We start from the raw sequence: 27,375 nt of genomic DNA on the forward strand, positions 1-27,375 counted from the left end.
ACAAAAATTATTTTTTTGTTTGTTTCTTATGTGTACAGTGGGATGCAATGAGGAGATCTCGTAATTTCCATCCAGGATTTAGAAAATGGTGTAAGTAATTGAACTGGGAGCAGCGATGCCTGTGTGGGCAGAAATACCTCTGAATCCTCGGAAACATTTTGAATTTCAAAACAGCTCACTAGTTCATTATCAGTCTCTAGAGTAGCTCAGCCTTAGCATGTTTGCAGTCGTGGGAGAGTCCGCATCACAGCGCTGTAGCATCTTTTTCTTTTGGCTCTGACATCCGTCAAACCCAGGTTCAAGGTCCTTGAGGAGTTTCGGTAGGAGAGACCTCGGGCGGTTTAAACCATGCCCTCAGGCGTTGCCTTCCCAGCAAACACTTCATCTCAGACTGCTTTGGAGCTGATGTTGGCATTGCTACCTGAGGGATGTTAAGCAAGGGACGCCCTCGGAAAACCTTCATTTTTATTGTGAGAACTATCGAGGAATTGTGGAGAAGTGGAGATCAGGAGGGGGTACAAAGCCACAAAAAATCAGGATCTGATGCTCTTTGAGTGTATGCAGAGAAGCAAAGCAAAACTTTGAGAAGGACAGCTGCACGCAGGAAACTTCAGTTCAGGCATCTGTCTCCTAGGGAAGCGTGGAAAGAAGGCAGAGGCAACTAAGAAAAGTGATGTGGTGGGAGTGTGGAATACGGACGGGGTGCTAGTGTGCAAACCAAAAAAGAGAGTAGGAACATCCCCGAAAGGACGCTCAGAGAGACTGTACAAAAACCGGGGGAAAGAGAGTTTAAAAAAGAAGTAGGAAGGAAGGCGGGGGAGATGTAAGGGCAGTGAAAAGGAAATGAGGCAGCAGCGGGACAGCAGGAGTGAAAACTCGACGTCACGGCGGGGCGGAGGGGAAGGGGTGTGCGTGCAAACTGGAGGACGCCACGGGAGAGTAAATGCCAACGTGGAAAAGGTGACAAGGAAAGAAAGAGGAGTGACAGCGCCAGTGCATACACACCCACGCTCACCAACGCGGCTGTGCCTCCACGCCCCCCACTCACCAGCACGCTGCCGTCCCCCACAACACGCACGTGCATCCGCGCCCCAAACACGCACACCCCCCCCCCCCCCCCCGGTCTACACGCCCCAGGCGCGCAGTCACCCGCGCAGGTGTGGGCGTACAAAGCGCTGCGCGTGCAGCGCGGAGCCACCCTTACACGCGCGGTTACCGACCAACGGCTCGGCCTTTCCACGCTCCCACGCGCCGCAGCGTCCGTGCGTGCGTGCGTATATTATCTATACGTACCCGCAGCTTCGCGCCCGTGCGTAGGGGTACGCCTGTGTGTACCCACGGACACGGATGTGCCTGCACACGCGGCGCTCAGCTCCACACCGCCCTCGCGGACACGCGCACGCCCCACGCACGTATACACACTCCTGTATAGACACGCGGCCACGTATATGCCCGCACAACGCGCACGCATAAACGGCCGGAGCTCATCCACCCACTCGTCTCCCATGCCGGGTCCACACGGCCCAGCCACGGAAGAGCCGCTCCCCACTCCGCGCCGCCCGCTGAATGTCGGCGTGGCCCCTTTAAATGCTAATGAGGCAGCGCGAGTCCCGGCGCCGGCCCCCGCTGACTGTGTTAAAACTTCGGCGGGGCCATTTTGGGGGCAGTAAGACCCAGCGCGGGCCCGAGGAACACCCGCCGCCGAGCGCCGCGCACCCGCCCGTCACCCACCGCTCTCTCTCTCGCCAGGCACCATGAGCGAGGCGGCGGAGACGACCAGCACCGCCAGCCCGGCGCCCGCCACGGCCACTACCACAACCGCCGCCGCCACCACCACTACGACCGCTGCCCCGGGTGGAACTCCCGCACCGCCGTCGCCCGCCGCTCCGGACGCCAAGCCTAAGAGTCCAGTCAGCGCTGCCGCGCCGGGCGCGGCTGTTGGTGAGGCGGCCCCCGGCGCTGCTGCTGCCGCCGTCACAGCCACCGCCGCAACAACCGCCGCGGCCGAGACGGAGAAGAAAGTGCTGGGTGAGTACCGGGTCCCCCCTCCCAGCTTCCCGGGGCACCGGCGGCGGCAGTAGGGCGGACGGGGAGAGGTGGTGGAAGCAGCACATGGCCGCCGCCCGGGGCCCAGCCCGGCTTCCCCCCCCGCCCTCCTCGGCTGTGAGTCAGGCTGCGCTCAGGGGGAGGCGGCCGTGTCTCCTTTTCCTCCTCCTCTGGCCGGGACGCCAACTCGGAGTTGGGCGGGAGCACCTGTGTGCGGCGACGGTGTTGTTCACTACCCCGCCCGGTCCCGGAGAAGCGCCCGGGGCCGCGGTTTGCGGCCCCGGGCGCTTCTCCGGGACCGGGCGGGGATAGTGATTGAAGCGCAGCCATGTTGATGGGTTTCCCGGCACCTGCCGCCGACCCGGCTCTGTGAGCTCTGGCCCCGTGTCCTGCAGGGACATCTCCCCTTGGAAGGGGTCGCTGGTAAACTCTGTGTGCTCCCTCCCCTTTTAATCTTAAGGTCTTTGCACAACTTTTCTATCCGTAAAAAATAACGCCTCTAGGATTAATGGTTTTTTTACTTTCTACTCTTTATTGATAAAGAGGCAAGTGAAATGCCAGTTTGCCATCTCTGTGGTCAAGCCCAGTACATAGCTAGTGTTTCTTTACCGTGATTAAACAGAATCAACCTGTTGAAAAGGATGAGGCTTCAGTCAGCAGTGGAATAGGGATCTACTGTTTCTCACTGTGTGACTTTAAGAGGTTAGTAAGGCAAAGAAAGCTGAGGCTGTCTGCTAGTGCAGAGTCCTGAACTTTGCTAAGGAAAGACAGCATCTTATTTTCTGAAGGGAATGGCTGAGGTCTTACTGCAGCAGATAAAGGAGCCAGGTAAAGGATTTCTTTGGAGGTGAGGTAGGAAGGATTCTAGCAAAACAAAAGTTTTGTGTGACTTTCTCCATTCTGTTATGTGATTTGTCAGCAATCAGTCAAGGTGCATACATACCTGTTGGTATGACTGGCTGCTTCTTGCCTTAATGTGGCTTGTTTCATTCTTGGTAATGTTTTTTTATCTTGCTCACCTGTTGCTTAAAGAGGGCAAAAAAGTGCAGGCACAAGTGCCTTTCCTGATCTAGCAGGAAAAAGAAAAACAATATGGTGATGGTTTTGCATGCCGGCCTTATTGCTTGGTGAGCTTTTTAGCAGGAGTTGTAAGGAAAACGATCATTCATAATGTTAATTGAAAATGGACTTATGTTCAAGTTTACCTCAAATGTCCCTGTTAATAATCTTGTAATTATGTTCACTTAAGTCTCCTCTTAAAATGATCCCTTTAGAAGCAAGGCCTGATGCTTGCCCAGGGCTTCCAAATGTCTGACTTCTAGGAATAAGGATAAAGGTTAGTCAACTTCTGTCTTGATCATAGGAAGCTTTGGCTTTCCTTGTTAAAATTAATGAAAAGGCTGTTTTGGCATGGGTGGGAGTGGCTGATGATTGTTTCCTCTGATAGCATCAGACTACAGCATCTTGAAATATGGGGGGTTTCATTTGCTGGTGGGATAGGTGTCATCGCATCAACTACCTTCTTGGACTCATCAGTAAAACTGGTTATGGTTTCCTCTGGGCTTGTCCTCTTCCTTGCCTGATCCCCCCCACTATGACAGCTTGGGCTTAATGATGGCTGCACCATGGCCACATGGATGTTCAGTGTAATGTTGTTACGTCTGATGTTCTTTCCCCCACAGTAATGCTTGGAGGAGACCCTAAAACTTGTGTGGGTAGGGAACAGTGTTTCCCCAGTATGCTGTCTTAGGGAATACATTGGAGGCTTGTTCCTGGTCTCTGGCAGCTTGTGCAAAAGGAGCGTGTTGCTCTGAAGCTGTGTGTGTGAACTTCCATTTATTAGCAGCCACCTGGCCATGTAGAATGAATTTTGACTACTGCACCTTACACTAGCTTTCTTACTTCTCTGAGGGTTTTTGTCAGGCTTCCTAGGGTTTTTCACCCTCTTCCTAATCTGATTGAAATAGGCCAACAGGTTCAATAGCTATTTTGTGGGGGAGGGAAAGGATGATGGTGGGGGAATCAGTGGTATTAGCCTTGTTTCTTAAAGCAGGCTAAAACCTGCATGTGCCACTGGCACCTGTTTCTGTGCTTGAAACAAACTTGAAAGCATAACTATAAAGCTTGATGCTGAAGACTTACTGAATCGGTGCTTGGCAGTGAAACTTCAGGTTCTTACTTCTGTAAACAAGAAATCTTGGGAATGGATGCTATACTAGGTAGAGCCCTTTTCTCTAATAGCTCTCAGTCTTAACATAGTTTTGCTGCTCCTAAAATGTTCATATTTATGCTTAAAAAAATTGTATTAAAGACCCAAACCTTCACTTCTAGAAGTACAATGAGAAATGGCCTGTTATTACTTTCAATAACAGCAACAGTTATCAGCAAACATTCCTACTTTAGCTCTGTATTTGAGGAAGAGGTTGCTCTCTGTCAGAGGGGTATATAAGAATGGCAAGACTGAGTGAGACCAAGGGTCTGTTTTGCTGTGTCACTTCCTATGTTTAGGGAAGAATGCATGTATAGAACAGGTGATGGTAACAATTTGCAGTGTGTTCTTGCCTCTAGCAGACTGGCTTGGACTTCTGGAGATTCTCTAGACTATTTTAATTGCTTCTTGGGTTCCTTCCCCCCCACCCCCCCAATCATATATAAGGTTTTTAACAAGCAATCATCTATAGGTGATTAGACCCTTTTCAGATAAGTACTACATAGATAGCATGACCACAACTATCTATGCCATAAGTAACATCTACTAAAGTCTAGAGCCCAAAATTCTCCCTTTCCTACAGGTTTGAAAAGGACAAGTTTGTGGTCTCCACCCAGTTGCTGTGAGGGAAGGAGAGGTTGATCTACCTCCATCACTCTTGAGTTCCTCCCACACTTTCTTATGTGTTGGAGGAACAGGTTTCGCCAGATCCTGTAAGACACTGCAGTATGGCTTCTATGATTTACCAGCTACAAACTGACCAACTTTACGTTCCAAGACTTCTAGAATCAACACAAGCCCCTGTCTCACATGACACCAAAGCAGCACCTTACTTAGAGGATCCCTAGAAATAGCAATATAAAAAAGAATAATGTCTTGTGGTGTCCTGTTTGGTTAGAGTTGTGTTGACAGAGCAAGAAAGCACTTGTCCAAAATAAGGGTGTGCTGCCTCTCCACTTCAGAGAGTTGCATGGTGCTTGATACTCCTTCCTTGGCCAGTTCTGGTTTCCAAGGAAGAAAGGAAGGGTAAGTCCAAGTGGTTATGTTTTGTGTCTAGCTACTAAGATAAAGAGAACTGATGAATGGCAGTGGGACTTTCAGCTTCACTGCTCATTTCTGGGATAAGAAATAAAAAAATATGGCTGGTCAGTTCTGAAAATAGAGCTGGACTTCATTCTAGATGCTGTCTGGTTAAACTCCTGGCTGAAGAACAGCGAGTAACTTCCCATTACTGTGTTAGTATAAACTGCAGTGGAGATGAAAGTATTCTTTGAGTGTTGAGGGAACAGAGTAGGTCTGATTGTGACTTCATGTGCAGGTATAAAAGTATTTTTGTAACACTTCTGTACTTCCTTATGTTTTAGAGTGACTTCTTTTAACTTTATTTCCAGCCACCAAAGTTCTTGGCACAGTCAAGTGGTTCAATGTCAGAAATGGATATGGCTTTATCAACAGGTATGTTTAAATTATGATAGTCATGTTTATACTGTACTAAAACTCATGGTACAGATAATATGCCATGTGTTAGTAATTGCAGCAGAGACCCAAGGACTTGACTACAAGTTCATGTGGTTGATAGCCAGATTTGGCTAGGCATTCAGCAAACTCAGGTATCACCTCAGGGGATGTTTCCCCTCACACCCTCCATCCAAGGTTGTGTGTATGGGGAGAAAACAAAGGGTCACACTCACTACAAATTTAGTCTGTTACTTGTTTCTTGTGTTTACTTGTACTATGCCTTTAACGAGCTGTATGTTCTTTCATGACTGCCTGCCTTTTTTTTTAAAGGTGCAAGTAAGGTTGGAGGATGAGGGGAAATACTTCTGGAAAAGATTCAAGTGTTAATTGATTGGTCAAAATGCCTACTCTAAATACATATTGAGATTCCCAGATGTTGTCTAACTGAAGACATTCCAGACCTGGGTCCACAGAAATTCTCTATCTTTTATTCTTATTTATGCCATTCAGAGGTTTGTTCATGCTCAGAAGCCAAATAGCTGTAAGCAATATTGATCACACTCCAGCCTTAGGTGCACAAGACCCACGCTTTGAAGTTACTGGAGGAAACTCTGGCTTTTAAGGCTGGAATATCTGTGGGGTTGAGGGGCTTAAATGTCTTGTGCTTACGAAAAACAAAGCTCCTGCATGGCAAACATTTGTCTTGCAAAAGACATACCTGACAAGTTATTTTGTCCTGCAAGTCCTTGAACTGTTACACAGCAGGTGGATTTGGGTAAGTTGGAAAGGGTAGAAAGGGGTAGAAGAGCCCTGTTTCAAGGATCTGAAGCCAGTTCTGGTACAGCATTAATCCCAGTCCCTGCAGACTACAATCTAGCACTATGCAAGCTTAGAAGAAAAGCTTGAATTGGGAAGTACTCTAAAGTCTTTCATAGCAGTTGATGTGAGAGCCTTCAGCTGGATATGGTGTAATAACTTGAGAGCTTTCTTCCTAAACTGAAGTCTACTATTACTTCAGTGCAACAAGTTTTGGATTATGCATTATCACAGATTCTTTGACCCACCCGTTCCCTCAGCAGAGAAGAAATTGAGTAAGCAGATGGCAGAGTCTAGGCTCTTTCTGCTGTATGGGAGCACAGAATCAAGGTCTTGGACCTGTCTTCATGTTTTGCATGTAGAAGCCTGAACTGTCTAGCCTAATTCAGACAACTTCATGTTTGTGTCTGGGTCCCTCTCCAATGGACTCTTCTAACACCTCTTGTGCATGGCTGCTTTGAGTTTCACTGAAAGGAGAGCTCTGTTAACAGCTGTGGCTGGTCCTGTTGATAGTCCTTGTTGATAGCTGGGATAAGAGCTCAGATTGCAGTCCTGTGGAAGGCTTTTTGGAAGGGTGGAATAGTGAAAGGCAAGCAGTCCAGTCATTAACTCTGTCCTATGCCAAAACAAAATATTGAATGCTTGCCAAAAGAGCAACTTCCCACTCCCCTCACCCTTCTGAAGGGTGGGGAGTCCTTTCTGCTGTCAAGCATATGACCCTGGAAATTCAGAGGAGGGTCTTGGTAGCATAGACTTACACAGAATGTATGGAATCCAGGGAATGTACTACAGGCTGGGGTAAGGAGGGTTTCACTTGTGAAGTCAGGGATTTCTATTTAGGTCTCTTAGTCTAAACTCTTATGACTTCTCACTTTCTTTTCACAGAAATGATACCAAAGAAGATGTGTTTGTTCATCAGGTAAGACAGCAGTAGTTGTGCTTAGAGATGTGTACTCTGATAGGTTTCTAATGCAACTTCCTGAAACAGCCACCCAACCTTGTCCTGGCTTCTCCTTAGAATATTTACTGCAAATGCCTTGAATGGACATGTATGTTGAAATTTTCAGGAAGAAATATTGGGGTATATGTTACTGTTCTTTGGAGTTATAACTGAAGGAGTAGGTATTATGACCCTCCATGCTTGCTTTTTGTCTGCTCTGATCTGAACATTGAAGTTTTTTTTTTCCAGTGTTTTTTTTGTTTTGTCTCCCCCCTAGGGAGATGACTCCTCTGTTTTGTACATACCTTGCTACTTGTCTGTCCTTCCCCCTGCCCCCCCCTCCATTTCCTTGTGTTCCTTCTGTCTTCTGTTTCTTTCTACCCTCTCCATTTGCAGGTCTGTTCTGTCTGCCCTCCCTGGTATTGGAGAGAAAGTGATCTAGTCTGGCTCTTGACCAGCCTGGGTTGCCATCAGCTGTTGCTGCATGAGGCAGCTGCTCTTGGGAAGAGGAGGAGGGCTGTATGCCAAGTGTGCCCAAGCAGAGAGGAGTTGTCCAGCAGCCTGTCATTGGCTAATTTTGCTTGAACTGTCAGTAGGCTGTTCTAAGTTTAATACTGCAAACTCTCAGGTTGCAGGCAACTAGTGGGAAGACAGAGGATGCTGTCTCCATGCTGATGTAGACTTGTTAGTTGGCTTAGATCTTGTTTTGCATCCTCTGAGACTTTTACTTCACCAGAAAATGAAATACTGCCCCTGGAACTTGTCCCATATGAAGTGTTTGCAGGTCCTATGAAGTGTTTGCAGGTCCACGTCATTCTTAAAAGTATGATTTCTTTGTGGTGTAAGTGGCAGTATTTCTGTCAAAAGTAACCAGGAAAGTTACAGTTACATCCTCATCCTCTGTGATGACGTCTATGCATATGTAGCTGTGTTAAACATGGTGGTCAACTTGGAAAGCTAGTTCAGTTCCTGTGGCTTCATAACTAAATAGCCTGTGATAACTGTTTCTCCGGGTCAGGGGTGTAGACTGGTTATCTGAAAACAGTTGAAGCTGGGAGAGAATAAGTCTAGTGCCTGTAATGAGTGAAGATGAAGTTGCGAAGTGTGTGCAGTACACTTTGCCAATTCAGTTGGTGCACTAGGAGCAAGAGCTCTCAATGCATGTACTGATTTCTAATAGTCGCTCTCCTTCCTTAAGGACAGTGTGCTGTGTACATACAGCATGCAGCATACGGATGGGTATGCTGGGTGGGAGGGTGGGAAGAGTTCTGGTAGAAGAAACATGTTCTAGATAGGCAGCACTGTGAAACTACCTTGAAGACAAACAATATCTCCTTGAGACCTGTGAGAAAATATCCTGGAAATTGGTGGCTGTACTGATAACAGATAGGCAGAATAACACTAATCTGTGGTGAGAAGGGTGCTTGTGGAGTCAAGGCCCACAGCAAGCTAGTATTTCCTGCACTGTTTTTGTCTCCTTTGCCTGTGGAGAAGATTATTCACCTAAATGTAAACTGGTGTGTGTATGGGAAACTTATTTCCCATCTCCTGTGGCTGAAATCCTCTTGGAGGGAGCACTGAGGAAAACTGGCTTGACGTTTCAGAAATACCACATCATGTGCAAGCTTGTATCTGATTAACCTCTTGGTGGGCTGTGTGTGGCAGAGTAGATGCTTCCAGCTCTGGCCTGGGTTAGTTGCAATCAGATGTTCCTCAGCTCTTCCATCTCGAGCTGTTCTGTACATGAATGTGCTGGTTACTGGAGCCAGGGGCTTTCTGGCCAGAGCTCCTGCCTGAGTGCTTGGCTCGGCAGGGTCAGCCTGCCTGGTGAGGGAGGCAAATCCATGGTGTAAGCAAACAGCCTGCTGCAAGCTCCCTCTCTGCAGTTAGTGCTGATTCTGCCCCTCCTCCCCGTGCCCATCCCGGGAAAGGCTGGATTACATGCCTAATCCCTTCAGAATAAGGCTGACCTAGTTGAATAGATACAGCTTCCTCCCCACCCCCCCGGCACACATCCAGCAGGGAGGGAACAGGCCGATCTCATGACTGGAATGGGGGTTAATGCTCAGTGTGTGGCTATTGGATGCTATTTATAAACCCAGTACAGATTAAAATGCTTTTCTCTTTAGGGCATGCATGGCTTGCTTTGAATTAACCCTTTGTTTTGCAGGAGGGGGGACCCAAGCAGTGTTTTGGGGAAGGGTGATTCTTTACTTGCTTCATCTTGCTTGCAGCCTTGTCTGGTTGGTTCATGGAAGGCCCTGTCTAGGGGACCCTGTCAGAGGTGGTGTGAGCAGTACAGAGCCATCGGGAGGCTCTTGCAATTTAACACCATTAATCGTGTCAGTAGCCAGAGAAGTCCAATTTGATTAAGCGTATCTTGAATCAGCAAGCAGTGAGGAAGAGGACTTAATCTGCACAGATCTTTCTTTTTCTTCACTGGTCTGTGTTTGTTGTGCACAGATTGCTGCATGTGCACCAGTAACTGGTGTAACCAATTCTGGCGATTGCTGTGACAATGCTGGATGTGCACATGATGTGGTGCTATCATGAGGATATGGAAAGAACTCTTCCAAACAAAATACTGAACTAGGTCTGAAGACTCACACAGCTGTCTGTTCATCAGTGTTCTCTTGGGAAAGGAAAGGCTCTGTTCTAATTGAGTACTGTCTTTTGAATTAAAGAAGCTGGAACCTGCAGGATGCTGGTGAGCAGTAACAGGGAAAACAGTGCTCTCTCCCCTCTGGATATATAGAGTAAAAGTCTTTTCATTAAGCTTAGAGCTTAGGCTTGTTAGAGGCTTATTTCAGCAATGTTTAGCTGCAGCTGAAGTAATAAGTAGTAAAGCTGTATAGTTTCTGTTCTGAATTCTAAGTCTTACTCAAAATTGTTCCTGGCTGCCTTTATAAAACAAACCTCAGCGTACCGTGTGGCAGCCTCTATCTCCTATTGGCAGGTTATTCAACTGCAAATCTGAATTTTGATGTTTGTCCATAAAGCTGGAACATGTGGAATCCTGTTGAATTCATCTTCCATTACCCTTCTTGGAGGATGTTTGAGGAGCTTGATTAATCTTAAGTACACCTTCTGAAAAGAAATGCGGTAGTCCTTTCTTCCTCTATGCTTACCAAGAAGGGGAAGAAGTTTGAAATACAGCTTGGTTGACATCTCTGTCATATGCAGAACACAAATCTCATGAGTTTGAGTCAGTTGTCTCAGTACAAGTGGTGGTGAAAGAATTAAACCCTTAATCTGCACTGAAGATAATGATTTCAGTATTAGTATATAGCATTTATGGGAAAGCTAGCACTTCTAGCTGATTTGAGAAATGGAGCAGTTACACTAATAGGTCAGCAGAAAGTAAACATAGCTGTCTCAGCGGATGGTGGGAGTCTCTGCTTTGTAAAGTAATTACCAAAAGAATTCACTTGAGCAGCTCATTCTCTTCCTGTATATATAAAAAAAACCCAACCAAACAACCCTCTCAGGTTGTTTTTGCTTTGGTAACAATAATATGTACAATCTTGCATTCTTCCTTAAGCTGTTCAGGGACACTGCAGGGTACAGGGAAAGGTGTGGCTATATGTAGGACTAAAAGGATGTGTTGGCCTATTGCCTGAGACACAAAGGGGACTGTACTCAGCAACAACAACAATAGTCTTCCTAAACTGGTCAAGTTCAACTTTAAACTGATTAGAACTTTTCCTTCAGCGGGAAATACTTTTGGGCAATTGTTGCTATGCACAGGCAACTATATTCATTCAGTCAACAACTCAACTGGTCTTTATTCTGCCTGTTTTTCCTGAACTGCAGACAGATATGACAACTATCTCTTCTGTTTCTGCCTTGCATCCAATTTCTTAAGCCAGAGTTGTACCCTGTACTTCCATGTATGCTTCTATCTACTAGACCTGCTCCTCCTTCCTTCATGCTAACAAAAGATGCCCATATCAGGAAACTTAAAGTGAATTTGTCTTTACTGAAGTTCTCTTAGATTTAAAAGGCCGACTACTGGATTGGCTTGTACAATGTGTGTGGTTTTGTGTTGTTTTTTTCCCCTGGTCTCTTCCAGTTTGTGAACCCTGAACTAATGAACAAATAGTAGTAGGCTTGTCTTGCTAACTGCTTCTTGTGGAATCATAGAAATACTCCATGAAGTGAGAGGCATCTGTAGTTGACAATTGAAAATTGTTCCAGGAGGTTTGAGTGTTCCTGTGAGTCTGAGGAGGCTTTAAACTGCTTTTGGGTTTTGATCCTAAGCTATGTATTTTGGGGTTTCTGTCTAGGAGATGACTAAGACTGCAATTATCTGTTCTGGTACTATTCATGTGTTCTTTAGGGACTCACCTAATTCTTGTCAGTCTCACTTACAGTGCTTAGGTAAATGCTTATTTACATTACACCAATTCTTCTGTAGTTACAGTGAGTTGCCATGATATGTAATAGTTAAGACCAGGAGCATTTTTGTAGAAGATGGCATGAAGTTATCTGTAGATGGTCTACAGGTCTCCTAATGACTGAAGATATGGATCACACTGGCTGCTGGAGATGCCTTGGTACAGCTTGCAGATCAAACACTCTGAACTCTGTTCATACAGAAATATACAATCGTTTGGATATTTAGTAGACTTGACAGAGGGGATTCTGGGGCAACAGCTGATTTGTAAACTCGTAAGTATTGAGAAAGGACTACACCTTGACTGAGCATTGGAGGGCCATAGACATCTGTGTATTTGAGATATCTTGGTGTGGCAACTATCTGGTATGTAGAGTTGGGATTGTAGCAGAAGAATACTGTCCTTTCCTCATCTACAGGGCTATGAATGTGTAGGATAATAAGTAAAATAATACATTTTTCTGTATCTTTTTAAAGACAGCAATAAAGAAAAACAACCCACGGAAATATCTGCGCAGTGTTGGTGATGGAGAGACTGTAGAATTTGATGTGGTCGAGGGAGAGAAGGTGAGAGATTATGGGGACTTAGCGGTATGGTCCAACAGAGTTAAGTCTAGTGGGGAGTAACACAAAACATTAGCTGTGTATCTGATGTGTTTGTCTAATGTGTTAATTGCTGGGGTGGGTGGCATTTGTACAGCTTTTCTGTGGAAGATCTGTTTTTAAAGGCTTCATTAAGAAGTGTTCCTAGATATGTATCAAAACTCTGCTTTAACTACATCCTAGTACTTCTAGACTCTGTAATTTTTACTTGATAGAGCATTTGAAGCTTGCAGCCTGCCCAATAATCATTAACTGAGACACATATTGCCTTGAAGAATTTGTCTTGGAGTCTGGTCTTAGTAACTGTAAGAACCTTCAAGTTCTTTGTGCTTCTACTCTCTTAAACATTTTTTGAGTTTTCTGAGCTTCTTTGTATGGGGTTTTTTGTGTATGTGTCATATTGTGCCCCCCCCCCCCCCCCCCCATTTTTAATCAGGTGGTATTTGCTTTTTCCTCTTAACTCAGTCTGGATGATAGGCTCTTAACTCATGATGTTATGAATAACAAGCCTGCTTTTGCACTATGTGGAAGGAAGGAATCAATCTCTGTAGCTTGGAACTGATGCGAAAAAAGCCTTTCCTGTTTCATCTTCTCCCTGACTTGTTCTTCTCTCACACCACACTGGCTTTCTTTTGGCCTTTTAGGGTGCAGAAGCAGCTAATGTCACTGGTCCAGATGGAGTCCCTGTAGAAGGCAGCCGATATGCTGCAGACCGGCGCCGCTATCGACGTGGCTATTTTGGCCGGCGCCGTGGACCACCTCGAAGTGTAAGTTTAATTTCTTTAGTGGTGGTAATCCTACCTCCTCAGCAGTCTTCTGATCCCCTCATGAGAGGGAACTACAGGTTCAGCACTGGCATATAGTAAACTGCCAATGCTTAAGTTGAGTGTTCCTCAGTAATATTCTGAGTTCCTCGAGCACGTCATTGATGTTACTGGGTGTTCTGTAGACCTTTCCTTGGCATGTCTTTACAGAATGTGTTAAAAGCATCTCTTTGGGTGTTAAGGTATCTGTTTGAAGAGTGAATGTGAGTAAGTATGAGGTATGTCACTGTAGTTACGTACTACAGCAGTTACTACTCCTATCTGCATTGTGCTTGTGCTAAATTGGTGCCTGAAACAATCCAATAAACTGGAACGTGCTCCAGGCTTGATTATCTTTTAATAGTTGAATCTGTGATCATCACTTGCAGAAATGTGTGAATGATCCAGTAGGAGAGCCCTGGTGGAAGTCTCTGACTAAGCAACTTAACTCTCTTGTTCTACAGACTTGACAGCACAGGGGCAAACAGAACAAGTGTTGTCAAATCTTTCCTTAAAGCCTAGCTGTTTATACTAGCTGTCATGAGATCTCTAATCCTGCTGGGTGTCACTGAGCCTTAAATATGTGAAAGGTGTTCTTTGAGTCCATTGGAGATGGCTAGAAGTTGGTGCTGGTAACTGATGTCTTTGTGGTGATACAGTTTGCAGCTTCAGCTTTCATGTCAAGTGGCAAAGAACTAGGATACTTGGTTTTGTTCAGCTTTTTGATGTTTCCAGTCTTATCTGTTAGCTCATCAACCAGCTACATTCAGTATTGATTCTGTTTCCTTTTGCTCTCCTGAGATTAAAATCTCCCTCAGTGGTCTTTATTGGAAGTGAATGCTTTTGTTGGTGGTATTGGTGTTGTCTTGGAGCTCCTTTAGATTTTAAATGAGCAGACATACCAAGGCTTAGACAACCCTGTGTACTACTGACTATGGAAAGCAGCTGTTTCTTCCTGCCTGAAGAGTGATAGTGCAAGACTCAACTTGGACATGGGGAACATTGAGTCTCAGGGTACTCATGCTGGGACGTGTTCTCTTGAATGTCTAATGCAAATTCATGCAGTTAAAAATCTGGCTTGCATGTGATGCTAACAAACTTGGATCCCAGTACTTGAAGATGTACATGAGGGGAACAAACTGTGATATCACACTGTTTTCCTTTTGGCTTGCTTATATCTGAGTCCCCAGACTGATCTGATGTGGGTGCCAGACCTTAGCTGTTCTGTGACTGGTGCCTGATGTCCTATGAATCACAGAATCATCATAGAGCCATAGAATGGTTTGAGTTGGAAGGGACCTCAAAGATCATCTAGTTCCAACCCCCCCGCCATGGGCCCAGACACCCTCCGCTAGACCAGGTTGCCCAAAGCCCCATCCAACCTGGCCTTGAACACTTCCAGGGATGGGGCCTCCAACTTGGCTGGGCAACCTGTTCCAGTGTCTCACCACCCTCACAGTGAAGAGCTGTTTCCTAATGTCTAATCTAAATCTACCCTCCATCAGTTTAAAACCATTACCCCTTGTCCTGTCACTCCATGTCCTTGTAAACAGTCCCTCTCCAGCTTTTCTGTAGGCCCCTTCAGGTACTGGAAGGCTGCTCTGAGGTCTCCCTGGAGCCTTCTCTTCTCCAGGCTGAACAACCCCAACTCTCTCAGCCTGTCTTCATAGGAGAGGTGCTCCAGCCCTCTGATCAGCTTCATGGCCCTCCTCTGGACTCGCTCCAACAGCTCCATGTCTGTCTTGTACTGGGGCCCCCAGAGCTGGATGCAGTACTCCAGGTGGGGTCTCACCAGAGCTGAGTAGAGGGGCAGAATCACCTCTGTTGAGCTGCTGGTCATGCTTCTTTTGATGCAGTCCAGGATACAGTTGGCTTTCTGGGCTGCTAGCACACATAGCTGGCTCATGTTGAGCTTCTCATCAATCAATACCCCCAAGTCCTTCTCCTCAGGGCTGCTCTCAATCCCTTCTCTACCCAGCCTGCATTTGTGCTTGGGATTGTCCCGACCCACGTGCAGGACCTTGCACTTTGCCTTGTTGAACTTCATGTGGTTCACATGGGCCCACCTCTCAAGCTTGTCAAGGTCCCTCTGGATGGTATCCCTTCCCTCCAGCATGTCCACTACACCACACAGCTTGGTGTCATTCGCAAACTTGCTGAGGGTGCATTCGATCCCACTGTCTGTGTCACTGACAAAGGTGTTGAACAGTGCCAGTCCCAGTACTGACCTCTGAGGAATGCCACTTGTCACTGTTCTCCACTTGGACATTGAGCTGTTGACTGCAACTCTCTGAGTGCAACAGTCCAGCCAATTCCTTATCCAAGGAAATCATCTCTCTTTTCATAACCTAAAACATACTGCTTTTTCTCTGGTATCATTGAGTCTGAAGGCTGTAATTCTTCCAAAACTTGCAAATCCTAATTTACAAAAGGACATTAACTTGGGCGTTCATTGTTTCCCATTGTTCATGAGGCTTGTTGGTCTTTCTCTGTAGCTTATTGAGTTTTCTCTGACATTCAGGCCTTCCCATCAATGCATTGACAGCTCCTCTGGATTTGGTATCATCTGTTAAGAGTAAATTCTGGTTTGTTCAAGGATAATGGAGGCCTTATAGTACCATTCCCTTAGCATGCTGCTCTGACAGATAATAAGGTAAACTCATGACTGCTGTGACCTTTCAAAGGCAATACTGGCCAGACAGTGACATTGGCCAACTCCTTCAGCACTCTCAAATATATCCTGTGTAGTCTCATAGACTTGTATCCATAAGACTTGTTTAAGTGATACTTCCTTTTCATGTTTGAGCTCAGTCAGGAGTTCCTTGTGCTGCCAAAGCTGACGTTCTGCTATACCTGCTCAATTTTCTGCCTGTTGCAGTGGACCCTTCTTGTGTTCTGGGCTAGGTTGAGGTGCAGCCGGTTCTGCTGGGCCTTCTTACCCTCTCACTTCATAGGTACCTGAACAAGTCAAAGCTCCATTTCCTTGAAGTCTTTGCAAGGGACTGCAAAGGGCTGTGCAGAGACTGTCCTTGCAGTTGTCCTAGTGTAAGGTCAGTGAAACCACTCAAACTTGTCCAGATATTCTTGTCATCCCCTGTGTGCTTACTTTGACAGATCAATTGAGTGAATCTTCATCTGAAGCTATCAGTATGTCCTTTTGGAGAATTTTCAGTTAACACATTTTTTCACACTGAAACTGTATGATGCCTCTAATATCCTTGTCCTTTAACAAGGCCTCCTCTTTCCCCTTCCATTGCCTATGGGGGAAGAAAGACAGCAATGTTTGTGAGCTGTAGCAGTATGTATACACTATTCTGTATGGTCCCATTAACTGGTACGTTAAAGGTTGTGCCTCTCTACCTGAGGAAGTGTTTTTGGCTAACTGTCCTGCAGGATATTTCTGAGACAGTATGAGTTGCTGATAGTATGGCACTCTTGAGCTATGTTTTTCTGAAAGGATATTTACTCAGCTGCAGGTAACTGTTGCTGCACACCTGAAGGAAAAAGTTTCAATGTACCTAGGCCTGCTATGCTTAAAGATCTACTAGACTGCAGAGATGAAAGATTTTCTCAGAGCTCAGCTGCTCACACTATCAATTCTGTATTGACTGGGGGGGTGGGGGCGAGAATGTTTAATTTGTTGAGGTGACTTTTGATGTGATGGCCTTCTAGCTTTCCAGAACTCTTAATTGATACCTGTTAGCAGCTCCAGTCCAACCTTGCAGTGCAGCAAGAATTGATTTATCCTTGCTTACTGGCATGGTTTTAAGCAAACTAAAGATGCTGTCTTTTGCCATGCTACCTCAAATGTGCCTGTGCTCTGCATGTAACTTACTGGGTCTGTTTTTGAACACATTGTGTGAATTTCTCAAGAGTGAAGAGAACCTTGAGGAATCTGAGGTATTTAGCCAGCTCCAGCAGAACAGCATCTGGATTGCCTGGATAATTCTGTGGAAAGTAGTAGTTGTTAATATCAGAAACTTTTACTTGTATCTACTACAGAAAAGAGGCTGTGCTTTTCACTAAACTGTGACAACATAGGTATGGTGTACAGATGTAGTCAGAGTGTTAGAACAGACAATGAATTGTGGAATAACTTTGAGAACTGCTGATGTCCTCATGTTGTATGCATTACTAATAGAAGAAACCTCTATACCAGTGAGTTGGAAAATAAGCAAAGTAGTTCGAGAGCTGTTGTATAGGCTGACACTATCTCTTTCAGAGAGGAGACCTGAAGAGATGAATAGTATTATACAAAAGCTAGAGACTGATTTGAAGAGATGTAAGAAGACGTTAGGGGAAGCAGATGGGTGAAGAGGTCATTGCAGTTAGTTATGCTTACACAAACCTTTCTTTGAGGAACAGCAGTAAAATTTTGTACCTTCTTAGGGTTAGAAAAATCTGCAAGATCTTTATGGGGAATCACAGCCTGCCTGCCTATTTTGGTTGTCCTCAGAAGAAAATGTAGAGTGCAGCAGGCCAGCTTCATTAATTTGTCCTTTAGTGACCTAATGTGTTAGAAGGTACTATGCTGAGTTGGAAGGTTCCTGTGGAGGAGGCTGAGTGAACAGGATTGTGTGTATGCCACATGTAGTGTAGTGCTTTTAAGAGTACACACAAAACTTTCTTATAAATGAATCTAATATATTTACTATCAGTATAGTAAAAGACAACCTCAAAGCTCAGTCTGTTTTCTGGTTAAATTTCATTTGTTTCAGTGACTTCTGGCAGCATAATTGATTTATATCAATTGACAGTGGTACTAATGTGTTAATTGAATTTTTGTGATACTATAGAAGATGCAGGAAACTTTCATAACTTCTGGCCTAAGCAATTAGTTGCTTTGCTACTGTTTTAAACTGATTTGTTTAAGTCAAACCCATTTAAAATACTGACATAGCAACATTCAGTTCAAGATGAATTGGAAAATGTTTGCATTTGTTTTCGAGTAATGCTTCATCAGCGTTAGTCATTCTTTCCGTCACTTCAGGAGATGAAGTCTTTTATCTGAGATTCCAATGCAGCCCTCTGTAGGGAGGAGTGGACTTGGACTATGCCATTAAAAACATGTAGAAATTCAGTACTGCCTATTAAAGATCTGTCAATGTGATGCTGATTTTGTCAAGTGCTATTAGGAGAGCTTTGGCTGATGAAAAATACTGTGTGCCTCTCCCTACAATTAGGTTGGTTGACACTTTGTTAGCTTCTGGCATGCTGTCCTTAGGACAAGACCTACTAGGCCTCTGTGGTGCTATATTTCTGGCTTTGCAGCACTAGAGCTGAGAGCTGATTCCACATGTGCTTGCTTGGAGATCCTGGGGAGGAGAAACAGCAATTATGCTGGAACATGTTCAGGATAGTTTTAGTCTTGCATCCTGTCTTTCCTTCCCATCTTGCTGCTCTCCTGTTTCTGTGTTTTCCCCCCTCTCTTCTGCATGTGAGGACTGGCAACAGGAGCAGCATTAGATCCTTGCTTCACAAAAGCAAATCCTAAGACCTCTGAATTACTATTGCCACATGCAATACTGGTGGTGCTATTTCTCACCTTACTGTCTGAGATGCTTCTGCCCACCCCTCACAGGACTATTAACCTGTAAAGTTGTGTAGTACAAACCATCTTGATACTTGGATGTGTTCAAGGCCAGGTTGGATGAGGCTTTGGGCAACCTGGTCTAGTGGAGGGTGTCCCTGCCCATGGCAGGGGGGTTGGAACTAGATGATCTTTGAGGTCCCTTCAAAGAGGACAGATTGGTATTGCAAAGTAGATAAAGTAGTATAATGCTAACTTAAAAGTGATTTTCCTTTTGGATTTAGAGTCTTTCAAGTACTTCTCAACTGCTATCAAATGCTACCTATTACCACTATCTACTTAGTGGGACTTCCTTTTGATATTTAGTTATCCTGATCAGTTTTATATTACGTTATTTGTGGTTTTTTTAATTGAGTTCTGATTTCTCTCTACTCACCTCAGTAGCTGACCCTGTCATATTGTTAAGAATAGCTGGTATAGCTATTTCTAGGTACAGTGTGTGAAACATTTCAGTTGCCTTTAGGCCATATTTCTCTGCTCTTTTGGAAACTTGGAAAGCTATAAAGAATGCTTGAAATCATTAATGCATTTGGAGAGTAGTGAGAGAAGATTGTCCGGGTTGGTCACTGAGGCTTGTTTAATTCCAAGATTTCTTGTTGCAACCTACAACACTCCAGCCTTTCTAAATGTTAATCGTAATGTTATTGTAACTAAGGAAAAGTTTGCTGCCCATGCAGTTACCTGAGATTATCAGTTAAAATAGCAAAATGTGGTGGTGGTGAAAATAGCTGTGTGGAATTGGAAGGAGACCTGTCAAACTTAGTGTAGGCTACTGAAAGCTGTCAGGCAGAAATAGCTTTTGTTTCTTCCTGGATCGTATCCAGAAGATTTGGAAACAGAAGTCTATCTCTTGTTAAATCCCTCCTTTTAAAGGGAATAATAGTGTAATGGGTATAGCTAATAATCTAACATTGTATAAAGCAGATGTTAACTGATGGCTGGCATCTAAAAAAACCCAACACAAACTAGAGGAAAAAACCCACCCTGAAATATAGCTCTATCAGTTTACAACTAAAGGGGTAAGATAAACACTGCATCTCTGAAAGGTAAAAAATGTTGAGCATGTAGAAGAATATCTTAACATGATGGCACTTTTCTGTCTTTAAATTTCTTGATGTTTTTGTGGGAGTTCTTTGTGGAATGGAGCTTTGTGTACAATGAAGTCAGAAGTGATCTCTGGCAATTTTCAGCATGATGTCTTTCAGTTAGCTTTCCAAATTCAGAAGTGTTCTGATCAATAGCTGCCTCTTCATAACAGATTTACCCCTTAGAATGCATTTTTGAGACATGACATTGCACTTTTTTTATGCATCGGGGAGAACTATCAAGTTCTCTGCCTTTCTTGGCAGACAGGGAGGAGGCATCTCAGGTAGCTTCTTAGTTACTGTGAGGAACAAGGGCAGCATTATTTGCTCTTGTTTTGTCCTAATCTAATCTCTGCCCAAATTAGTCTTTTGAGTATCGGCTGCTTTTTTTTTACCTGATATGCTGGTGTTTCTGTACTGATACACTGGTTTCGAATTTGTGTTCTGATCATTGGGCTTTACTGTACTGCCTGTGACATAAGATTACGCTTTACTTTGAACTTGTGTTCTGGTTTCTTTTGGTTGTAGGGTGGTGAGGGAGAAATCAAGGATGGGGTCACAGAAGGAGGACAACTTCATCAACAAGTCCATAGGAATCCTACCTATCGTCCCCGCTATCGCAGGTGTGTAGTATTTCCTTTGTTGATCGCTGTTACATTTGGATGCTTTTGTGATCTATACAGGCTTCACTAAGAGCAGGAAGTCATATGCCCTGGCATTAATGTGTATGCAAATAGTAGGGATAGTGAGAACCATTTTAATTAGTAAGAGAAAGATGAGCCACAGGAGTAAGGAAGCAACCATAGAATTTTTTTAATGTGCTTATATATTGCTCATAGCTAGGAATAGGTCTTTGTATCACGTTACTTCTCATAATTGAGCAACTTACTGAAATGAGTTGCCGAGTCCATGTCTTCCTAGCTGAACTCTTATGCTTTCCAGGACAAGTAACAAATCCAAATCCCACTTGATATGGGACAGCTAGGCCCACCATCTGCAGGGGCAGGGTGTGCTTTGTAACTTTTCTTGTGGACTGTAGACAGTAGTTTGCTGTTCAGCACTGCACTAGTAGCTTCTGCACATCCAGCTCGGTCCTGTGTCACGCAGGCTTAGCTTTATGCAACTTATAGGTACAGAGGAAAGCCTACTGCTCAGTAAAAACTGAAGCTGTTGTCTTTCTTACAGGCCATATGATTATAAGAGGTACTTTGTAGTATCCTGTGCTAATGGAGGGTATTGCTGTCAGTCAAGATTTAAATTTTAGGTTCCTTGAGGGCTCCTAAAGGAAAAGGTAATAAGATAGGATTACTAGAGTTAACTTTGGAGAAAGGAGTTGCTAAAGAGACTGGAGAGCTTCTAGAATAATAAGATAAAACTCATCAAAATGATGGAAGGGGGGGAAAGTGTGCAAAGGGTGGAAGTAACTGAGGACTCTGAGGCTGGGAGAAGAGACAAATGAAGATAGGTTGCAGAGGTCCTCAGAATGAGTGGCATGGAAAGGATGGATGAAATTTGTTTTGCTTTTTCTTCTGATTAAAAGAATACACTAAGAAGAACCTTCAACTGAGGGAAGTGGGAGATGTGCTGAAAAACAAAGGGAGATTCATAGAACCATAGAACAGCCCAGGTTGGAAGGAACCTCAAAAAATCATCTGGCCAAACCGGTGGGAAAGGGAGCCTAGATGCTAGATTATCTAGCACCCTGTCCATTTCTTGAAAACCTTCAGCAATGGGGACTCTACCACACTCCTGGAGAGGCTGTTCCAGTAAATGATTATTCTCACTGTAAACCTTTCTAAAACCTCTCCTGGTGCAACTTGTACCTGTTGCCCCATGTCATCTCAGTGTGGCTCCATGTGAAGAGAGAGTGTTCTGTCCTCTTTGTAGTTGCTCCTTAAGTACTGGAATAGTGTGAGTTCCTCCCAAGCCTTCTCTTCTCCAGGGAGAAAAGGAGCCTTTCCTCATAGGTAATTTTCTCCAGCCCTTTGATCATCACAGCCCTCCTTTGGCAGTATCCAGTCTGTCCATTGCCTTTTTGAATTGTGGGGACCAGAACTGGATGCAGTACTTGGGGGTATAGCCTAGTAAGTGCTGAGTATATGTTCACAGCTCTGTCTCTCCGCTAGTAGCGCCTCTATGGATGTAGCCCAGAATCTGTTTTGCCCTTGCTGCTGCAGTGCACTGCTGACTCATGTTCAGGTTGTTGACTTGGATTGTTATGCATACAGCAGACTGTTGGAGCTTTTTTGCTGCGGGCCATTGGTGATGTTAGAAGCTTGCATGAGCTTGGGGGAGACCGTCAAATAGCTAGAAGAGAACACCACTGTGATAGCCCTATCTGGCTCAGGAAACTCCCAGTGTAGAAAAAATTGGAGGATGGGAGGCTGTTTAGGAAGTAGGTTTTCTTGTCCTTGTTTTTCCCTAGGGATCCATAGAGCTAGGATAAATGGGCACCCAAAGATCCAGCAGGCCGTTCTTAGGTTCTTAGTAAACATTTCCTGGAGTTCATGTGAACACTGATGCTGTCCAGAGGGGTATGTGGACTAAGCTGCTGAGTCATCTATGTTAGTCATACCTTAAAGTGGCCAGTGTAGGATTGTTTTCTTCATTTTTCCAGCCTCAGTTCTGACATGACCACTCCAGCTTCCAGCTTCTACGCTGAGGGAACAACCCATAGCTGAGGAATTTGGTGCAGTTAAAAATATCAGTGTGAAATAGTCAGCCTCTGACTTGTCATACCTTTTGAAATGTTGCCTTGCCTTTTTAATTTAAGTCCTTTAGGTGGAAAAGCTCATTTGGATTCTTGGCTTCTTGTGACTTGTTTTGTCTTGGACAATGAGTGACAAGTTCAATAAAACACTGGATTACTTTCACTGGTGGTGTTCATAAAGCATTGTGATGCAGCCCCCCACAACATCCTTCTCTCTAAATTGGAGAGATTCAGATTTGATGAGTGGACTGTTCTGTGGGTGAGGAATTGGTTGGATGGCTGCATCCAGAGGGTAGTGGTCAATGGCTCAGTGTCCAGATGGAGATCAGTTATGAGTAGTGTCCATCAGGAGTTTGTACTGGGACCAGTACTGTTTAATATCTTCATCAATGACATGGACAGTGGGATTGAGTGTGCACTATGCAAGTTTGTAGACAGCACCAAGCTGAGCAGTACAGTCAACATGCTGGAGGGAAGGGATGCTATCCAGAGGGACCTGGACAGGCTTGAGAGGTGGGCCCATGTGAACCACATGAAGTTCAACAAGGCAAAGTGCAAGGTCCTTCATGTGTGTTGGGGCAACAGCTGGTATCAATGCAGGCTGAGTGGAGAATGGATTGAGAGCAGCCCTGAGGAGAAGGACTTGGGGGTATTGATTGATGAGAAGCTCAACATGAGCTGGCTATGTGTGCTAGCAGCCCAGAAAGCCAACTGTATCCTGGACTGCATCAAAAGAAGCATGACCAGCAGCTCAACAGAGGTGATTCTGCCCCTCTACTCAGCTCTGGTGAGACCCCACCTGGAGTACTGCATCCAGTTCTGGGGTCTCCAGTACAAGACAGACATGGAGCTGTTGGAGCGAGTCCAGAGGAGGGCCATGAAGCTGATCAGAGGGCTGGAGCACCTCTCCTATGAAGACAGGCTGAGAGTTGGGGTTGTTCAGCCTGGAGAAGAGAAGGCTCCAGGGAGACCTTAGAGCAGCCTTCCAGTACCTGAAGGGGCCTACAGGAAAGCTGGTGAGGGACTGTTTACAAGGGTGTGTAGTGACAGGACAAGGGGTACTGGGTTTAAACTGAAGGAGGGTCGATATTAGGAAGAAATTCTTCACTGTGAGGGTGGTGAGGCACTGGAACAGGTTGCCCAGAGAGGTTGTGGCAGCCCCCTCCCTGGAAGTGTTCAAGGCCAGGTTGGATGGGGCTTTGGGCAAACTGGTCTAGCGGAGGGTGTCCGGGCCCATGGCGGGGGGGGGGTTGGAACTAGATGATCTTTGAGGTCCCTTCCAACTCAAACCATTCTATGATTGTGGGAATTGGGGTAATGTTGCTGCTTGTAGGGATCTGAGCAGAATAAACTTTATTCCTGAAAGTCTTCATTAATACTGGGCAATCAGGAATAGTACCACACCAAGTACAAGGAGGCACCTGGGTTTTTGCATGTCATGTGGGTAAATTGTAAGCTGGGTAATTTGCCCATGGCTACTGGGAGTTTACGTGTTTCTGATGCATTTTTTTCCTGTAAGAGGTATGATATATCATAACTCAAGCAGAAGCCTTCTGCACTCGTATAACAGGTAGGTATCACTTGCATTTACCTGCACTGAATCCAGTGACACTAGTGCTTTTAGCCCTTCCAAAGGCATCTAAAATAAATTGCCTTTTGGGATGAGATAGCTGTGGATTATCTAAACCAGGTAATGGGAACTAGATAGTAGGCACTGATTTTGTCATCACTTCTGGCTGTGTTTTGACAGTTTTTTATAAACATACTTTGGTTTATACCTTTGTTTATACTGGAAATGGGATGAAATGCTTTTGCATACTTCAGGAACATGGACTTGATGACTTAGTGTTAATGAGGTCCAACTTGCATGACTGAGATACATACTATGCTTTCTTATATGGGCAAGAGGGGCAACATAAGGTAAAGAGTGAAGATCCAGGAATGGGTTATGGGTGGAATTGTAATTCCCAGGGATCACATCATTAATTATGAATAGGGCTGAACTGGTATATAGCTCGGCCAAGGCTAACTTGGCAGAGTCAGCCGATGTGGTCACTACTGGCTTGTTTCTTCTCTTAGCCAGCAGTTCAAACAGGCTAACTACCCCTTTATTGTAGGTCAGACAGCAGAATATGCTGATGGAGCTTCAGCAGTGAAGAGACACCCAGGTTGCTTGTGTAACCCAATGAAACAGGTCTTGCTCTTCCAACTATATGCCAGCCAAACTCTAAAGGGATGATTTGTTAGCGTTTAAAACTGTTAAAGATAGTACATGGTTAGAGAGGTTTTTGCTGGGCTAAAATTATGGTAGTTTAACCTTCTTGGGCTTCCTTTGTACTGAACACGTACTTCTCCCCCTCTTCAGAGGGCCCCCGCGTCCACGCCCTGCCCCACTGGCTGGAGAGGCTGAAAACAAAGAGAACCATCATGAGGCCAATGCCATGAGTCAGCAGCCACTTCGCCGTGGGTATAGGCGCCCGTACAACTACAGGCGTCGGCCTCGTCCACCCAATGCTCCAGCTCAGGATGGGAAAGAGGTAAGCATGCTTGTGGCAAAATGTGGCAGAGACCAAGTTTTGATGGGGTGAATGCTCAAGACCTTCTGTCCTGTGGGAGTTTTAACAAGTGTTGGGGTGCTGGAGGAGTCTGGCCAAGGCCAAAGTGCTGATGGCTGAAGGCTGCTGGTTTCATTGCCTGTTCCTCGTGAACATCTTTGAGAACGAGCAGCTTACCTTAAATGGTACCTGCAGTGGTATAGGGATTGCTTCTGGGTAGTTTTTACATGGTGTTGGACTGTAACAAATATTTTTGGAGAGAAATGGCTGTGTTTCCCAGCCTCCTCAGACCTTCAGTATGTATGTAGTATAAGAGATGGATTTGCAAGCTTCAGATCCATTTCCTGAACTGCCTGAACCGGGTGATTTCAGGAAACTGTTTGCAAACACAGAATTTCTTTTTTACTTTCATAAGGAAAGACTTTCTCATTCTACTTGTACTTGAGGTGGTCCCCTGACAGTCTGTTGTGTAATACTTTGGTGTATTTCCTATAGTTAATATTTTTTTGAGGATTCATCTTCTTTGATTTTAAAACTTGGGTTGTGCTGGCCGTACCACTGAACAGAGGAAGAGTCTGTAGGTCAGCCTTTGCCTATAATAAAAGGTTTATTGTGTATCAGACAAAGGTGACTGAAACACCTGCTGAAAATCCTGCTCCAGTGACCGAGCAGAGTGGCGCTGAGTAATGTCCGGCTCCCCAGGCACCTCTACTATTCCTCAGGTAAGGAATATAGATGGTTCTTGTTCTCTGACTGAAGCAGTATTGTGTATACTTCTAGGTTGGCCATGTGCCCTTATGTGGGGGGTTTGTTATTTATGATAAACTTCTGAGTGTGCTGTATAAGGCAAGCTGAGGAACTGTGTGCTGTTTTCTCTTCTTTCTCTCCTCTCTGTCTGCATTTGTCACAAAGTAAACTTTGCTTTATCAGCCTGATTTTTTTTCAGGAAGACTTGTCTGGTCTGTATAGCAGTAGCATCTGCTGATGAGTTAGTAATGTTTTGCTTTAAGAAAATACTGTACTGTCAATTTACAGATAGAATAAGCTAGTCATGCTTATCCTGTCTGTTATCATAACTCCTTCACCTCACATCCCACCTCTTCAACAGGAAACTGAAACTTAAACTGTATTTTTTTAAAATTTGGCTCTCCAACAGGTGTCCTAAAATACAACCCAAAAGTAACACCAAAGAAACACTCAAGCAATAAATTGTCAACAGTGATGACAAAAGCAAAGATTTGAAACATCAGAACTTAAAAGAAAAAAAAATTACCAGCAGCTGAGATCCAGGGAACGCCTGCAAGATAAATGTATGAAGAGAGAAAAAGAGAGCGAGATTCAGAAAGAGCAACCTCCCCAGTTTCAACAGCAACTGCGGGGTTTTTTGTTTTTGGGGTTTTTAGAATTTCACTGTTTCGCTAGTATTTTTCAATTTTTCTTTTGGTATCAAACTGAAAAGGGAAAAAACCCAACTAGTGAACTGAAATTGAAATAAAATGCTTTTTCTTATTGGATGCTGGTGCTAAACCTCCCAAGTGTGAGTTTTTTTTTTCTGTGCCAGTCCTGGTCACTGCAGGACACGGGGAGGAGAAACTTCCGCTTTCCTTGGTAAGATCTATTTGAAACTGTGCAGCATGGGTGACGTTCCTCACAAATAAAAGTGATTTCAACTACCAAAAAAAATAATCTGCTTTAGTGTGTTTGTTCATGTTTGCCTTGAAAAATAAATTATTAGTTTAATCTTGCTGCTTCAGCATTTATACATGAAAACAAGAGCTGCTTCTTTAATATGTGTTTGATCTATCTTGTGTGAAACCATTTTGGATGATACGTGTGCCAGGACATGTCAATCCAAAACATCCTTTGCAAAGAAATTGTACAACAGAGCTATAACCTACACTGTTCTTGCTGCTCAAATAGCATTAATGGTTGGGGTTTTCTGTTACCATTATGTGGCAGGAGTTTGGGGGATTTGGAGTGGGTTACTTGGATATTTCCCCCCTCTGTTTTGCTAGGCTGTTCCGTAAACAGTAGTATCCTAGTTTTTGTACTCCTCTGCTTAAAAGACAAAGCTGACTTAGTGACTGCCACTTTATTCAAGCTTCTGTTGCAAATAATGGCAGTATGTTTTATTAGCCTCTCTGCTTTTCTTTATTTGAAACCA

The 27,375-nt window shown here is 44.6% G+C and overlaps 1 protein-coding gene across 2 annotated transcripts; it reads left to right on the top strand.

The window, feature by feature from the left end:
• The first annotated feature begins 1,643 nt into the window (after positions 1-1,643).
• YBX3 (Y-box binding protein 3) lies at positions 1,644-26,894 on the top strand. Of its 2 annotated transcripts, none has more exons than XM_075761869.1 (9): positions 1,644-2,028; positions 5,647-5,710; positions 7,415-7,448; positions 12,343-12,432; positions 13,113-13,235; positions 20,475-20,569; positions 25,022-25,193; positions 25,833-25,933; positions 26,368-26,894. In XM_075761869.1, the coding sequence occupies exons 1-8, from the start codon at positions 1,755-1,757 to the stop codon at positions 25,896-25,898; spliced, it is 918 nt and encodes a 305-aa protein (XP_075617984.1). In that variant the 5' UTR covers positions 1,644-1,754; the 3' UTR covers positions 25,899-25,933; positions 26,368-26,894. The 2 variants fall into 2 exon arrangements, 1 of the variants encoding a protein (XP_075617984.1); XR_012836905.1 differs by having other exon boundaries at positions 1,646-2,028; positions 25,833-25,979; positions 26,187-26,894.
• Positions 26,895-27,375: the final 481 nt, after the last annotated feature.

The sequence above is a fragment of the Balearica regulorum genome, chromosome 1 (genome assembly GCF_011004875.1).
Source record: "Balearica regulorum gibbericeps isolate bBalReg1 chromosome 1, bBalReg1.pri, whole genome shotgun sequence".
Classification (NCBI taxonomy): Eukaryota; Metazoa; Chordata; class Aves; order Gruiformes; family Gruidae; genus Balearica; species Balearica regulorum.